This window comes from Mobula birostris, chromosome 9 (genome assembly GCF_030028105.1).
Source record: "Mobula birostris isolate sMobBir1 chromosome 9, sMobBir1.hap1, whole genome shotgun sequence".
NCBI lineage: Eukaryota > Metazoa > Chordata > Chondrichthyes > Myliobatiformes > Myliobatidae > Mobula > Mobula birostris.
This window is the reverse complement of record NC_092378.1, coordinates 48,285,396-48,301,930: the sequence shown is the minus strand read 5'-3', so window position 1 is coordinate 48,301,930 and position 16,535 is coordinate 48,285,396. Positions and strand designations below refer to the sequence as shown.

The window sequence follows — 16,535 nt, the reverse complement described above, 5'->3', positions numbered from 1 at the left end:
CTGCTTGGTGTTGAGTCCAATAGCCCCTCCTCAGTGGCATGTGGTGGCAACAGGAAGAAGATATTAAAGGTGGAGGTCCTTTTAAATGATCTTTATGGAGATTGCAGTGGTGGAATCTAGAGACAGCAGATACTGACATTTGGAAGAAAAGCAGGTTGAACGATCTTTAGTGAAGGGGGTGTAAAGGGAAGGAATTTTAGACATTTTTGATCAAAATCCTGCATCAGACTCATCAAGTGAAATCATAAACTGTAATGTGGAGAGTTGCCTTTTTGATAGGATATGCCCTGCTATTACTGAGAAGCTTTTGCCTTGCCAAGAGTCACTTCGCTATGTTATAAGTTCCTGTCAGTTACCCTATGCACAGATACTCCTGCACTTGTCACTTTATGTACATGCAATCTATGTATACAAACTAATCTTGTATATTTACAGCCACTCAGTTACATGTACATTGTGTTTTATAGGCTTGTTTTTATAGTTATACTTTTTCTATTTTATGCTTATTGTGTTTTTATTTCTTTTGATCTGCAGTAACAACCATTTTGTTCTCCTTTACACTTGTGTACTGAAGAAAGACCATAAACAATCTTGAATTATTTTCTCCCTTGCAGCTAAAACAAATTATTTTTCCCCCTAAGTCGCATTTACTTATTGCATTCTTTAAATTTTCCTCAGTGAAACAGCAGGATGGCATCATTATTCCGAAGTGAGGAGATGTGTCTGACCCAACTATTCCTGCAAGTGGAGGCTGCCTATTGCTGCATTTCTGAGCTGGGAGAGTTGGGCTTCATGCAGTTTCGTGATGTGAGTAGCCGTTAACCACAGCCTCCCATTTTTTCAAAATCTATTGCGGGGAAGGGTCATCACTGGCAAGTTGAGTATTTACTGTTCCCACTTCTCAAACAGCCTGACTGCCTCTTATCAGCTCGTGTCACATTGTTTAGGAATGGGTGCTTCACTTGCTGAGGAGCTGCTCAGCAAACGCAGTCTCCAAAGCTCAGTACCAGGCTCTGTTCCGCAATGTTCAAGGGGAAGTGTTAGCACTGGTGAACTAATTCAAAGTTCAGCCCTTCTCCATTTTCTACCTGTGAAGCTGCAGCCAGCTGGCACTGTGTTTGCTTCTGTTTGTGGTTGTTTTAAGTTTCACAGTGTAGTGCACTAAATCGACTCGCGAAATAAGCCAACATGTATTCAAATGATACTTGAGGTGTGTGTATGTAGCCTCCCAACAATGTGAAAAGATGTGGCTTTTTTTTAAAAAAAAATTATTTTAGATATACAAAGTAATAGCACCTTCTACTCCAATGACCCCACACCCCCTATTACACCCACATGACCAATTAACCTGCAAATCCATGCGTCTTTGGAATGTGGGAGGAAACTGGAGCACCTGGAGGAAACCCAGATGGTCACGGGGAGAACATGCAGTCTCCTTAAGACAGCGGCAGAAATAAAACTGGGTATATAATAGCGTTATGCTACCTTTTGCAAGCAACCTATGCTGTCTTTCTATGCTTTATGGTGCAAAGGGAGGTTTTGTTCTTTATAAGGGTGCATTTGTGATATTTGATTTATTTTTAGTGATATCTAGTAGGATATGAATCTCTTCCACTCAAATGTCTTTTGTTTTAATTTTCCTCTACTCGTCCATGTTCCCCCCCCCCCCCCACCACCACTTCTTCCTGGAATAGAATTGGTTTCCCACCAGCACCACATTCGGGTTAGGTACAAGGATGGAAAGTGTATAGGACTTGTTGGATCAGTATGGGTAGGTTACCCTGACAGGTCTACCAAATGGTAGCTTGAAACTAGAATTAAGATTGTTTTCTGTGAGGCTGCAAATCACACAACCGGTGCTGGTTCTCCAATTCCGAAGGTAAGTGTAGCCTGTATGTGTTCCACCCGTTCATCAGTGGGTCATTGATTAACACTGGGATCTTCCTGTTGCTGGTGGCCAAGTGAGCTACCAAGAGATCTGGTAAATGTGGGTGTGAATATGTCATTGTTTGATGGGGCCTTTTAAATTTGTGACTTCAGAAAGTGATGGTCAGTAACTGGAATGGAGGTGGTGGAATAAATGCACCGTGCGGGAGGTGTTGAGGGATTCCTGTTGTAATAAAATGTACTGGAGGAGAACAAATCTGCAGCAAGTGTGTTTTTCTTCGCACAGCTGAACGCAAGTGTCAATGTGTTCCAGCGGAAGTTTGTCAATGAGGTCAGACGCTGTGAAGTGATGGAGAGAATTCTTCGTAAGTCTCCAAAATGCTTTTGTGACATTAATTGTTTCTGCCTTGTGGCTAGCATAATTAATAGAAGAGCCCTTTAAATACTTCAATTTCTGCAACAGATGAAAGGGTTTCTCAAAAGTTCAAAGTAAATTTATTATCCAGTACATGCACGTCACCATACAGAACCATGAGATTAGTTTTCCAGCAGACGCACTTAGTAAATCTAAGAACTTTTATAATAGAATCAATGAAAGATCGCACCCAACAGGGTGGTCAAACAACCAATGTGCAAAAGACGACAAACTGCAAAAGCGATGAAATCAATATTAAGAACATGAGATGACGTGTCCTTGAAAATGGGCCCGTAGGTCGTGGGACCAGTTCAGTGATGGGGCGAGTGAAGTTGAATGAAGTTATCCCCACTGGTTCAAGAGCCTGATAGTTGGGTAATGATTGTACCTGAATCTGGTGGTGTGATTCATGTGGCTCCTGTACCACCTTCCTGATGGTAGTAGAGAGAAGAGAGTATGACCTGGGTGGTGGGAGTCCCTGATGATGGATGCTGTTTTGTGTAACAGCGCTGTGTGTAGCTCTGCTCGATGGAGGGGCGGGCTTTACCCATGATGGAATGGGCTGGATCCACTACTTTTTGTAGGATTTTCCATTTGGGACAATTCTACAACAACAAAAGCAAATTGAGGGAAAAAAGCTGGGATTCCCTTTGTTTATTTGGGATGTAACGCTGCTTAATTGGGGCAGGAGACTGTTGCTGAACATTTTCTAACTTGCATCAGTTGCATGCACGTCTTGTGTCCATTAAACACTAGACTGTGCTTAAGCAAACAGGTTTTAAACAGCGTCACTTGTGTGATTATGTTCTAAAAGCAGTGATTTTTGTCACTGATAGCTGGTGAGAAGTAAACAGTAAGACAATTCAGAACTGTTTTATTCACTGTGGTTTCAAGCATTCAGGCTTTGAGATGCCAGAAAGGTTGAGAGTGAAAATGAAACTATTTCACTACTTCAAGTAAGGAACCACAAAGAACTTGAAGGTATCAACAATCATTTTGAAAGTTACAATTGAAATGAGGATTTGGAGGATGCAATCATCGATAGAATTGTATGAAAGCAATCAATTGTCCACGCTGATTTTGTCCATTTGCAGTCCATCAAAAGAACATGTTAGTGTACACTGAATAAATTCCAGATAACTATTAAGAACTAATGCGGTTTTATAGTACTGTAGGAGATTTGTTAGTGTTCTAATTTATTCTGTATTTAAATATATAATCTGTTGAACATTTTGTCATATACCTTTTAACTATTTCCATGAAACTTCAGCTAACTGTATTACTGTATGTGGCAAAATCTAAATAAGAGCTGTTTACTGAGTGGCATTATTAGACTGTAAAAATAACAGGTATGATTATGAAAAATTATTAATGATAGAACCCAATTTAAAAAAAATGTGCCATTTTGCTTGTTCCTTGTGGTATATTTTTGATCAGTACTTCAACTGTGTCCTGTTTGGAATCCCTAGTTTAATACAGCTGTTAAACTAGTGATTGGACACAAGGGGCACGAGCCAGTGTACAGATACAAAGGCATATAAACAACTTGGTTTAGATGAAGTTACCAACTGTAGCATTTCTGCAGACAACTTGAACTGACAGAAGTATGAAAAGAGAAAGGACAATATAGGTTTAAAAAAGGTTTTTTTCTAGTCTGTCAAGCCTCACTTGGCTTAAAGGGAAAAGCCAACTTGCTCAATCTTCCCTTTTTTTTCATGTAGCATCCTAATAATTCCCTTTTGACAGTACTTCAGTGTAAGGCTCTGGAATCCAAAACTCTGTGCAATCTTAATTAAAGGAAATAATTTAAATTTATGGCAATGTTTCTGCTTTTTCTTTATCCTTTTCCTCTAGAAATAAACCTCAATTTGTCTTTTTTTAGTTTGAAACAAATCGTTGCCACCCTACCCAATTTAGGAATGTGGCCTTCCAATTCCTTTGAAAATGAACTTCCTCTAGCATTGAATTTAATTTGCCATTTATCTTTGCATTCTGCAAGCTTATTTCTTTTACTATATTTTTGATCAGTACCTTTAACTCTGCCCTATTTGGAAGCAGCAGTAAATGTCAATGTTATACAACCTGTTTATAAATCTGCATTTTAGCTGTCTATATTGACCAGCTATAGTCCTCCCAGGGAATGTTGGCCCTTAACAGTTTCCCTTTCCTTTTAGATTCAGAAACTCTTATAATGCTTTTCAGCAGCTGTCTTTCAATCCATTCTTCAATGTGACACCCAATTCCACAATCTTTGGAATTAAAATTTGTTGTGGACACTTTCTGTGACTGTAGATTATTTTTTTGATCTCTTAAGTGGCACAAGCTCAGGCTGCATTTCTGGGGAGAGGAGCTGTGAGAATTTCCAGTTGATGATGCTGGAAGGTTATCAGCCTGAAAGCTGAAAGCTGAAACCTTCATCTCTCTCTCTGCAGAGACTGGTTGTCCCTCAAGTGTTTTTGGCATTTTCTATTTTTTTTTACTTCTAGCATTTGTGATTTTTCTTTGTAAGCCTCCCTGGTAGTATACTAAGCCTTATTCTGGTATGAGTCTTGTACTGTTGGGTTTGCAGGATTTCTGGAGATTGAAATGGAGAGGGATATGATTGCCGTCCAGGATGATGGTGAAAATCCGCAGGCTCCTCTTCCAAAAGACATGATTGACCTGGAGGTAAGAACGGAGCCCTTGATTCAGAGCATTAATGCACATTGCATCGAGGAGTGGTCTCTCCTGAATCAAAGTGTTTTATCTTAGATCCTCATCTAATTCCCAGTGTGTTGAAATCACTAGTTAGAGCAGTTCCATGTCAGAAGTAACAGCAGTCTTATTCTGTGCAGGGTGCAGAAATGGAGATACAACTAGGGTCTGTCCCCTTCTCAGGAATTCAAGGAGAACATGTGTTACTTTCTGTTACTATGTGATCCAAATGCTCCATTAATCAGCACTGATGCATTTTGACAATGTGCCTGCTTCTCTTTGCCCACCTTAATGATGGAGCATTGAACTCCAAGGTTTTGGTACAGTTCTGTGTTTTGCAACCGTTGTGATACCAGTTTAAATCAGCTAAAGGGACTGAGATAGAAACAAAAAGTTTAATATATTTTGGCATTTGGCAGCTTTGGGCCTTTACTTGAATTTAGAATGTGTGAGAATCTCATTGAAACCGACCAAATGTTGAAAGGACTAGATAAAGTGGTTGTGGAAAGGATGTTCCCTCTGGTGGGGATATCTAGAACTAGAGGGCACAGCCTCAAAATTGAGAAGCGACCTTTTGGAACAGAAGTAAGGAGGATTTTTTTTTTACATATAGTGAAAGAGTGGTGAATCTGTGGAATGCTCTGCCACAGACTGCAGTGGAGACCAAGTTCATGGGTATACTTAAAGCGGAAGTTGATAGATTCCTGATTAGTCGGGGCATCAAAGGAGATGGTGAGAGGGCAGATGTATGGGGTTGAATAGGATATGGGATCAGCTATGATGAAGTGGTGGAGAGGACTAGATGGGCTGAATGGCCTAATTCTGCTCCTATGTCTTGTGGTCTTGTTCTACTCCTTGCTCAGAATGAGACTACTGATAAAGTGGATGTTTAGACCAGCATTGTGTAGGACAGACTGCATGCACCAGCAGGTTCTCCCATCTGCTAGTTACAAGAGAATTAAATGCAATTGGTTGGAGTTGTAGTCACTCAGTTCATTTGGCTCAACTATAATATTGAGGTTATGTTAAACCCTCTGCTTTGGATGCATTTTCCACAAAGTTTATTGTTGTGTGCATCCACAATATCTCTGGAGCTCACAGCAGTGCATTCAGTTTCTGAAAATGCATGTCTTGTGGGAAGACATTCCTATCAAAATTTGAACTCTTCTTCCAGGACCTTTTAATCCTTGCTTGTTGTAAAGTTCGTTCTTTGTCCTATGAAATGTACAATAAATGTGTGAATGTCATTGAGGAGATGATGTTATGGGTCTGACAGCTGGACTTCCATCATGAAGCTATCTGCTTCCCATCACGTTGACTGACATTAAATTGTTGCTAGTGAGAAACAAAGACAAGCTTAACATGTAAAACTTAAACTGCACCAAATTCTTGGAATTTTAGGTGATGGGGGTGGGGTCCATCTTCTGACCTTTGGAAGTCAAACTAGCTATTTCACAACCAAAGTCATTTCTAGCTGTAGTGTTTTTCTGTTCATAAGGAGGTGAGGTCAGGTAGGTGAGAGGGAGGGTGGTAATATTAATGTTAAGCCTTTTCTTGGTCTGAGTAAAGTTGATTGATGGACTAAGAGATGTCTCAGTTATCAGTTCCAACTGTTGGAGGATGCAAGGCTTCCTGGCTCCACTACATTGTTCATGGATTTAATCTCAATATCGATCACTCCATATTAGGAATTTTGTGATTCTGATCTAGTTGCGCCTTCTCTGTCTGAATTAATACCTCTTTGCACCTAAGTACATATTCTGTAATCCAGGTAATTTCTGTTTTCCCCTCGCGCACCGCCCCCCCCATTCTTAACTACCTTGTATGGTTCTATAAAGTCATTTCACAGATGCCTCTATTTCTCACTGGCCAGTCCTAGCCATTCTGGACTTGTAATGTGGATTCCTGACACAGGAAATCACTTGTCTATTATCTGCATTGGTTCTTGAGTGTTGATTGTTGGTTACCAGAATGGGATGTGACACTTGAAGAGCCATCAGTCTGATAAAAGCTCTATAACACAGAAAATGCTGGAGGGACTCGGCAGGTCAGGCAGCACTGGTGGAAAAGAATTTTTTTAAAAAATCAACTTTTCGGGCCTGATGAAAAATGCCAACTCTTCATCCCTTTCCATAGATGATTCATGAACTGCTGAGTTCCTCAGCATTTCATGTGTGACTCTGGATTTCTAGCATCAGCAGAATTTCTCGTTTATGACGCAAACTCTGTGGTGTTTTGTAGCTCCCCTGAATGGATAATTGAACATGTTGTTATTTAATTCCTCAAGACGATTTATTCAAATTATCTGTAACCATAACTACCCAACAGCTACTTAGTTGCCCATTCTGGTTTTTAACCATTCTCCAATATGCTATCATGCCCTCATATCTTCACTTGAATTTCTATTCCTGCTTATTTTCCCCATTTAGACAAGACCTGTGTTGCCATTTTGGAACAATTCCCAGTGACCTGATTTTGGTTTTCTCTTTTTTTTAATCCCTTCCTCCTACACTGGGGAGTACAAGTGAAAACAAGAAAACCAGTTCAAAGGTAGATGTCTATCTGTAATCTTTGAAATTCGAGCCAGTTCTGCAGCAAGTAGGTTTTGGTATGCAGGGTGATATTCATCACATCAGTGACATTTCAGATGCAATGTTAAACTCGGGTAAATTTAAAATATTTAAGAAAAGTAATGTTTGTTCCTGAAGTCCTGGCCAGAATCTATCCCTCAACCAGCGCAACAGGAACCAGTCATCTGGTAATTTGCCACAATAGCTACATGATATTCAAAAGAGAAGTGAATTTAATTGACTGTAAAGCACTTGAGGATACCTCGATTATTAAATGTGTCAAACAATTGTAACTTAGTCTTTTGTTAATACTGCGTAATAGGTTAAAACTTTCCTATTATGTGGGGGTGGGGTGGATTTTGCACCTGTAGATTAATATAGGAAGCTCACTCTCATCAATGCGAGTGTTTTCATGAATGAACCTACCTTGGGAAATGCCTGGTTTTCTTGATTTAAAACTAACAGGCAATGTGAAACTAAGCTGTGTATAAGAGGCTTAGGCAGTGGACAAGACAGCACCTTTGCCCAAAATGACAATGGCTAATATGAGAGGGTATAACTTTTAAGGTGAGTGGAGGTAAGTATGGGGAGGATGTCAGCGGTAGCTTTTTTTACACAGTAGTAAACACATGGAATGGCCAGCCGGTGGTGGTGGAGGCTGATACATTAAGGACATTTAAGAGACTTAGATAGGCACATGGGTAAAAGAAAAATGGAGGTCAATGTGGGAGGGAAGATTTAGAATGATATCGGCATGGGTTAAGAGGTCAGCATAACATTGTGGGCCAAAGGGCTTGTACTGTTTTATCTTTTCTTGAGACATCTAGCTCTCCATTTCCCAAAGCAAAGACTCGGCTATGATTACGAAACACCTATGAACTGTGTCTTTGCCAAGACTACATGACTTGCTCTTCAATCTTTACCAGGCTGTGCCTGGTACATGGTCACTTTAGAAAGACTTGGGCTTCTTATTGTGTGTATTTTTAAGCAAGAATTTTCAATCTCTTGGCTTCATTCTACAAAGGATTCTTTGACCTGACAACATGGGTTGATTTTTATTATTTTCCTAATCTCTAATGTTGGTGGATCCCTCCTGAAGAATGATATTAATGTTCTGCTTTGCATCTGGGTAAATCCCTTTATAAATAAAAAAAGTCCCACCCTGTCCTCTGCTTTCTGCTGCCCCCTGCCCTTTTAAACTTGCTGATGTATGCCACTTTCTCCACTACCCTGCTGCTTTGTCTATCTCATTTATAACTACCTCACAGCAAACAAATCTCAAGGCTCCTCTCAAATACTTTGACTCCACTGGTTTTAAAATAAGTTTTCCTGAAGATATAGCACACTAAGTGAAAGAGAAGTGAGCAGAGAGATACTGGGTTCCTCCACACATCTCTGATTTTTCACACATTTACAAGGTACGTTACATTTTGGATGCTTGTACATTGACTGATCCTTTGCTAGATTGTTATTGACCCAGGGTTAGAAAGTGACTTGCTGAAGAAAGGTGTCAGCTACTTTGAATTTGGATGGGTTTATTCACTCAGGAAAGTATTTTATCTCAAAATCATTAAAATGTTCAAGTAATATGCTTTTAATCACATTTTAAGATATTTTTATCTTAAATATTTAATCAAGCAACTTCCAACTGTCTCTGAACATACACACAGTGTTTCAAAAGCCTTTGACAGTGGGGTTCTGAGCCTTGGGATGTGGCACTTCATGATATAATGCTCAAAAACTTGTTTCCCCATCTCTCCCCTCGGCTTTAGAAGATCTGAAGGTATTGGGCCAGGTCCAATACAGTGAGCAGATTAGCTTCAGTAAAGCCTGAGGACTAATACAGCGGAATACTTCCCTGCACTGAAACATCCGATGTTTTGATTTGTTGGAGTGAAAGGTCATCTTTGGACACTTGAATGTCTGAGTGACAACTAAGTGCAAGATTTACCCTATTTTTCAACAGGTTGTCCTGGAAAAGCTGGAGCATGATTTGAGGGAGGTCAACCAGAACCAGCAGACTCTCAAACAAAACTTTCTTGAGCTCACTGAGCTCAAACACCTGTTGAAGAAAACACAGGGCTTCTTTGAGGTAACCTGGAGCACAGACACGCCCTATGAAAGGATTGAAATGCCGCATTATCTTTCTACGCTGTTTCACTCTATGTAGGAAGCCTTCATGTCTGGATGATTACAAAAATAGAAAGAATAAAATATTGTGTGGGGGGGGGGAATTCTTGAAGCATCTGACCCCAGCCATAGGAGTTAGTGGTCTGCAAGATATAATGCCACAATTCACCAAGGCAATTTCGACAGTTACTCCCAAATTGGTGATCTCTGGCACCAGAAAGCAGAGTCCAGGGAGTACACCAAGTTTCACAGCATGCTGACTGTCCCTCCATCATTACTGCGTCAGTTTGTAAACTCCCTGCTGTGGGAGTATCTTTGCTACAAAGGCAGCAGTATATCAAGAAGGTAGATCACTTTCTCAGGCATTTGGGCGTGGCCAATAGTTGTGTCAGAATCGGCTGGAGCATCAGGAAAGGTAAATTATGTCCCACCTTTCTCTTTTGCACTGGAATTCACTAAAAAAAAATCCTGTAAATTTGCCTTGTTAACCAAACTTTTAATTATCCATTGTAATATCTTCCACATTGACTTGTTATTTGTAACACACTCCTGTGAAGTGTTCTACATTTAAGGTGCCATCGAATGCAAAATATTTTTGTCCCTAAACCAAATATTGCAAGACAATCTTTGTTAGTGTATGAAATACCATCTCTTGGAAAAGTGTGTTATTTTTCATTCTTCGTTCAACTCTTAGGAAAAAAATTGGCGCAGCTAACAGATTATTTGGGGAAGAGTGCCGATTCTTGTTAAACTCTTGACAGGTGCAATAGAGTTTTAAAAGTTTGATGTAATACTCTGGGTACAATAAGCAGGATTCTGTATGTTGTAGGACACGATCCATATTCCAGGTACATTGTTCGAGGAACTTGAAATAGCAGAAGCATAGATCAATAAATCAGTAATCTCAGGGGAACAACTGTTCAGAAATCTCAGCCATCCAGATTTAAAAATGAATGTCATAATGTTAAGTATCCCCCAAAAGGAGATGCAAAATTCCTCTGCTTCCAGTTACCTGATTCTAGTGGATCAACAGGCCTCTTTCTCCATTGCAGTGACTGCTGTGAGTTGTAGTGTGCTATTCTGCAGAATATGTTAATAGAGATCTATTTCTTGCAGACTGAAGCGAATTTAACTGAAGATTTCTTTAGTGAAGACACCATGCATCTGTTGGAATTGCAGACTGCAACTGCAGTGATTGCACCTGGCAGACTGGGGTAAGTCATCTGCAGTGATGACGTGGCAGGTCACTGCTGTAGGTCTGGTTGTTCTGAAATTAATTTCAAAGGTGTCAGTCTTTGTGCTCAGGTAATGAAATGTTCTTTTGAATTACTGCATTGAAAGTATGTACCTGTTATTGTCGTATGAAATCCAGAACACTCAGTTCTGTGATTTCTCATCACTTTCCAATGGGGAATTTCCACTTGCATTTTATGAAGTGTAAGACACCTCTCCATTAGGGATGCTGCTTCTTGCTGAAGTGCATGTAAAATAACTGGCAAAGCTCAAACCTTTGGACCCAAAAGCTTTTATCCATCAGGAATTTAGTTTATGCCTAGTTAACTTTGGTTGAATGATGGTATGACCTCTGAACTTTCCTCTTTTCCCATTACATTTGTGACTCTTGAACTGAGCATGATACATGAGGCATGGGTAGGGCAAGTACCTTTATTCAACAATGTAATATACAAAACGACAGCATTTCTGTCCAAGTTAACCCTGTTTAAGTGTAATATTGGTCATCGCTTCCTTTTCTAATTTGAGGCGCTCTGGGTTGGAAGAGGAAGAAGGAATACCAGACGATCTACAAGTGCACTGTTCCTGTGTGGATGAGCTTCATTTAAAAAAAAAATGCCAGACTTCAGTGTCTTCTCTTGATCTAAATTTCAGATTGGGTAATAAATCCATTCCTAACCAACCTTGCTACAAAATAACTGGAGCTAAAGTTCCAAAAAATCCTATCAAGAATTTTGGGTTGCAGAAAGGAATCTCTGAACACTATTCTGCACTGTGGCGGGGGGGGGGGGGGGGCGGGCGGGTGCGTAGGGGAAGGTCAAGATGTTCAGTGCAGTTGCCCAATTTCTTTTACAGCAATGAAACAGACCGCAAATTACTGAACGTGGGGATCTGAGCCTCCTGAATGACATTCAGCCTGTTGTTGAGAAGCTGATATCACTGCACCAAGCCCATCCATCTCATTGAAAAGTGAAAAGGCAATGAGAAATTGGACTATTAATGTTTACTCTAAAATTGATTGAAAATTGTTATTATTAGATAAAGAAATAATTTTATTTGCAGCTTTAAATAGATTTGAATGAATTTTGCAATTATTTGCCACTGCTTTGAATTTGCAGTTCCTATTTTCTTTCGCTGTGCATCGTAAATTAAACTTATTTATAGTTCTTATGTAATGACCAGAAAGGGAGAGGGGTGTTTTCTGGGGATGGGGTCTGGGAGTCAAGGGGGTGGTAACCCTAAAAAGATTTGGGAACCACTGGCATAAACCAACCCTGGTCCCAGGGCTCTGTGACATTCACTGCTTGCAAACCAGTCATTTCCCTTGTTGGTTCTTATTTGTATCCCTGCATACAATGTCCATGAATGGTTCAACTTAATCAGACCTGGAGTTAATTCTCACAGTAAAGGCAGGAAGAATCTGTACATGAATGATTTAACATGTGTTGCCTCATTTAGCAGGTCTGACATTAACTTAGCACGAGATGCCCTTGTCAGGTGTCCCTGACCCTGTTACACTTCCATCTCATCAACAGATAGTTGCCCATTGATGTGTTGTGGCATCATCATGTCATAGAGAAATACAGTGTGGAAACAGACCCTTTGGCCCAACTTGTCCATGCTGACCAAGATGGCCATATCCTTCTAAACTTCTATCAATGTACCTGTACAATTGTCTCTTAAATGTTGTTGTACCTGACTCGACCACTTCCTGTGGCAGCTCATTCTATACAGCACCACCCTCTCTGTGACATGTTGCCCCTCAGATCCCTTTTCAAATGTTTTCCCTCTTGCCTCAAATCTATTCATTAGTCTTTGAGGATAAAAGACAGTGCCCACTATCTTGGCAGTATGATAGTGTAGTGGTTAGTATAATGCTTTATAGTGCCAGTGAGCCAGGTTCAATTCCTGCCACTGTAAGGAGTTCATGCCATTCTCCCTGTGACCCTGGATTTCCTAGATATTCTGGTGTCCTCCCACATCCCAGAGCCGTATCGGTTAGTAGATTAGTCACATGGCTGTAATTGGGCCGCACAGGCTCATTGGGCCAGAAGGGCCTGATACCATGCTACATCTCTTAAAATAAAAAATCTAAGCCTCTCGTGATTTTATAAGCCTCTGATTTTTAGTACTGCAGGGATTAATTCGTTAGTGGTTGTCCCAAACTGTAGTACCCCATGCCTGCAGTATCATAATATATCCCTACTTACTACGTGCAGTCTTCTTGGAGCCAAATGGAAATTGAATTTTTATACCAGGTTTGGATAATTCTTGACTCAGAAAACCTCCTGCTTCCCACCGCCTCCTCCTCCCCCCCCCCCCCCCGCTTCTTCCTGTCTACAACCTTTAGTAGATAACAGAGATGAACGTTTGCAGAAAGTGATCTTTTTCACATTTCAATGACCAGGGTTTTACTCTATAATTTAGAACAGCAGGTGAAAAATGTAAAATTTTTACTAGGCTTGACAGGGTCGATGCAGAGTTGCAGTTTGCTCCACTGAAGTGTTTTCAACTAGGGGTTATAGTCTCAACGTAAGTGGTTAAACATTTATCACTGACATAAGAAATTTCTTCAGCGGGAGAGCGGAATGTTTGTAATTCCGCACCCAAGTGAGCTGTTACAGGCTCAGTCATGGATGGAGATCAACCAATTTTTTGATAGAGGGGAGTCGAGGATTATGTTAGTGGGGATGAAGTAAGAGATACATTGTGATCTTGTTAAATGACAGAGAGGCAATGAATAACCAATTTCTACTGTTAGTTCCTGTGCTCCTGTGTCCTATGGTTTCTCAGCTGGGTTCTCCAGCGCTGTGGACAGAGAATAAATCATTAACTTGCAGGGATTTCAGGATAATTCCAGAGAATTGCTGACAGTCTTTCTGCAATGTACATGTTTTTCAAAGCAGATCTAGGGCATCAGAACCTGAATCCAACAAACCCAGGGTATGGCTACAGATCTGTGTGGATGAAGAGACTGGCCCATTTAACCCTGCAACCCAAAGCATTAGCTCAATCTGGACAGGCAGCAGAGGGTTAGTGTGGGCAGGCTGTTTGATTTGTAACCAATATGCTGCGTCAATCTTGATGCAGACTGACACAACGTAGCTCTGTACTTCATGCAGAGGCATTCAATCCAGTATCTTTCAGGGTCCCCTGCCCATTGAAATCCCTGTTGGCAGAGATCACTGCCTGGATTTTAATTCAAAGCTAAGGTCTGGTTCTATGTTGAATGGAACCACTGGCTGAGACTGCGGTGTTTTTTGGCACATAGGACCTCCAATTTGGAAGACTTTGCTTGGTATTTGCTCTGCCTTCTGTCCCACACACCAACCCAGACTGCTGCCAATGTCGATTATATCATAATCTCCAACTGAGAGGAACAAATTTAATACATTTTTGGATGCCAAAGAATTTCAAAGCTACCAATGGCCATATGTGCAAGCAATTATAAGCACAGGTGTAATGAATAAGCAGTATTTGCAGGAAAAACACAAATTAAAAATAAATCACACAAAATTATCCAAGGAAGCACCCAAATAGGGGGGGGAAGTCTAGTGTAGTGCCAAGTGACTGAAGTGGTCATGGTATTGCTATACTGAGGTAGTAATAAGGGTTGTGCTGGTTGATTTAAGAGCCAAATGATTAAAGGGAATTTGCTGTTCTTGAACCTGATTCAGGTATGTCGAGCAAAGGACTTGTAAAACTCTGTATATCACAACACTTCAATGATTCAATTTAATGTATACAACCTGAAATCCTTACTCTTCACAGACATCCATGAAACAGAGGAACGAATGACATAAAACATCAGAACCCCAAAGCCCCTCCCCCACCCCCAAGCAGCAGCAAAAGCATCAGCCCCCCCCCCACCACCATGCAAGTAATAGCAAAGCCCCCATGATCGAGAGCCAATAAAAACTACTGTCCATCCCAACTCTTCAACATCTCAAACAGGTTCTCTCTCGAGAATGGGGGAGGGAGAGAGGGAGAGCTATCACTCCTGCAACAAACAAGGAGGGTGACCAACAGCTTGCTGTTTCGATGTTTCAACCTGCTGTGTCACTTATTCGAGTTCGCCCAACGTGAGGACTAACAGACTCTCTCTCACCATCGCGAGAGAGAGAGATCATTCGAATGCAGGGCTTTCTTTCAATAGCAGCATATACTGAAGTCTCAATGTTTGAATCTCCCACGACACTTCAGTCGGCGAAGTCACATGTCTTCCTGAAGATATCGAACCGCCAAGCTGCTTGGCAAGTTCAGAGAGCAAAAACCCACCGCCCATGAAGAACAGTAGTTTGAGTGCCATGTAGATCACAGACTCTGACAGGACCCCAGCCACCTTGAAAAGGTGAGAAGAGAAGAAATTAAATTGTTTCATGGAAGATCTTGAGGAAGTGCACCACAAAAACCTCTGCCATATTTAGCTTCTCCCACTTGGTATTCAGCTTTGTTATTAGTTGAAAATTTAAACCCAGAAATAATCTGGCGTCTATTCATGTGGATGGAAATTTAATCACCCACAAAAAGGTTGACCAAAAGAGATTCTGCAAATGCTGGGAGCTAGGAGTAACCACACAAAATGGTAGAGGAGATGGAGATGAATAAAGGGTGGATATTTTGTGCCAAGACTATTACTCACCAACACACTCAGGTCAATTTACAGGAACCAAATCCTGATGAAGGGTCTCGGTCTGAAATGCTGACTGTTTATTCCTCTCCATGGATGCTGACTGGCCTTCTGAGTTCCCTCAGCATTTTGTATGTGTTTCCCAATCTGATATAGTATGGTTTTGTAGGAGAGGGCATACCTACCCTGCAACCTTTCCACATAAGCAGTTCCTGGTAAATTTTTTCACTTTCCATCTACTGTGTTACTGTGTGCCCTGTGGTAGCGTACTCTCGAAGAGGTGAGTGACCCTCCCTTTAGCTGAGTTCGCTTGAATGAACAGCAGCACCATCTTGTGTTCTGTATCATCATCCACACTGCAAAATGGCCCCAGTGGGCTTTGCAAGGGTGTTGTCAAACAAGTGCTGAGTGCTTCAAAGCAACTTATTCCTTGCAAAGCTCTGAGGAGCATCTATTAATTCTCCTTTATCTACTCTAGCCTTTCTTGACCGGACCTGATTAGTCTTTAGATCCCCCAAGTTTTATTGTTGCCTCACTCCTGAGCCCAGACGGTGAATGCCCTCAGATAATTCTGGCACAATGCCGTTTCTGTCCAGTGGCTCCACTGTACAGATGCAACAGAAATTGCTCGATTTTCTAGTGCCTGTGATGCTATTGCAAGTAGGTTTATCATTTCACTTTTGTGCATATGATAAACTTTGCAAATTTGTTTGTCCTTCTTTCCTCTAAATTTTACTAATCTGGTTGACATTTGGTGAAAGCACAAATCCTTCAAGTGGTCGCCTTCCTCGGCTACCACGAGAGACATAAGACATGGGTTAGGATTCACATGTAATTAGAAAAATGGATGTTCATGCCAGCTGGTAATCTCCAAACTATTGACATGAATGATGATATTTCCAGCTTCTGGTAATGTCTGCCCCTCCCCCTTTGCTCTTTCCCCATTCCTATTCTGGTTCCTCTTACCCTTTCTCTT

The 16,535-nt window shown here is 40.9% G+C and overlaps 1 protein-coding gene across 4 annotated transcripts in view; it reads left to right on the top strand.

Moving 5' to 3' along the window:
* The window catches only part of LOC140202744 (V-type proton ATPase 116 kDa subunit a 4-like), a 77,203-nt gene that overhangs the window by 16,517 nt on the left and 44,151 nt on the right, over positions 1 to 16,535 (top strand). For 3 of the 4 annotated variants that reach the window (XM_072268010.1, XM_072268011.1, XM_072268013.1), the window contains exons 2-6: positions 679 to 807; positions 2,174 to 2,252; positions 4,872 to 4,969; positions 9,533 to 9,658; positions 10,813 to 10,910. In XM_072268010.1, the coding sequence (XP_072124111.1) occupies positions 691 to 807; positions 2,174 to 2,252; positions 4,872 to 4,969; positions 9,533 to 9,658; positions 10,813 to 10,910 (518 nt within the window). In that variant the 5' untranslated portion in view covers positions 679 to 690. The remainder of the gene's footprint in view (positions 1 to 678; positions 808 to 2,173; positions 2,253 to 4,871; positions 4,970 to 9,532; positions 9,659 to 10,812; positions 10,911 to 16,535) is intronic. The other variant, XM_072268014.1, reaches the window with a different exon arrangement.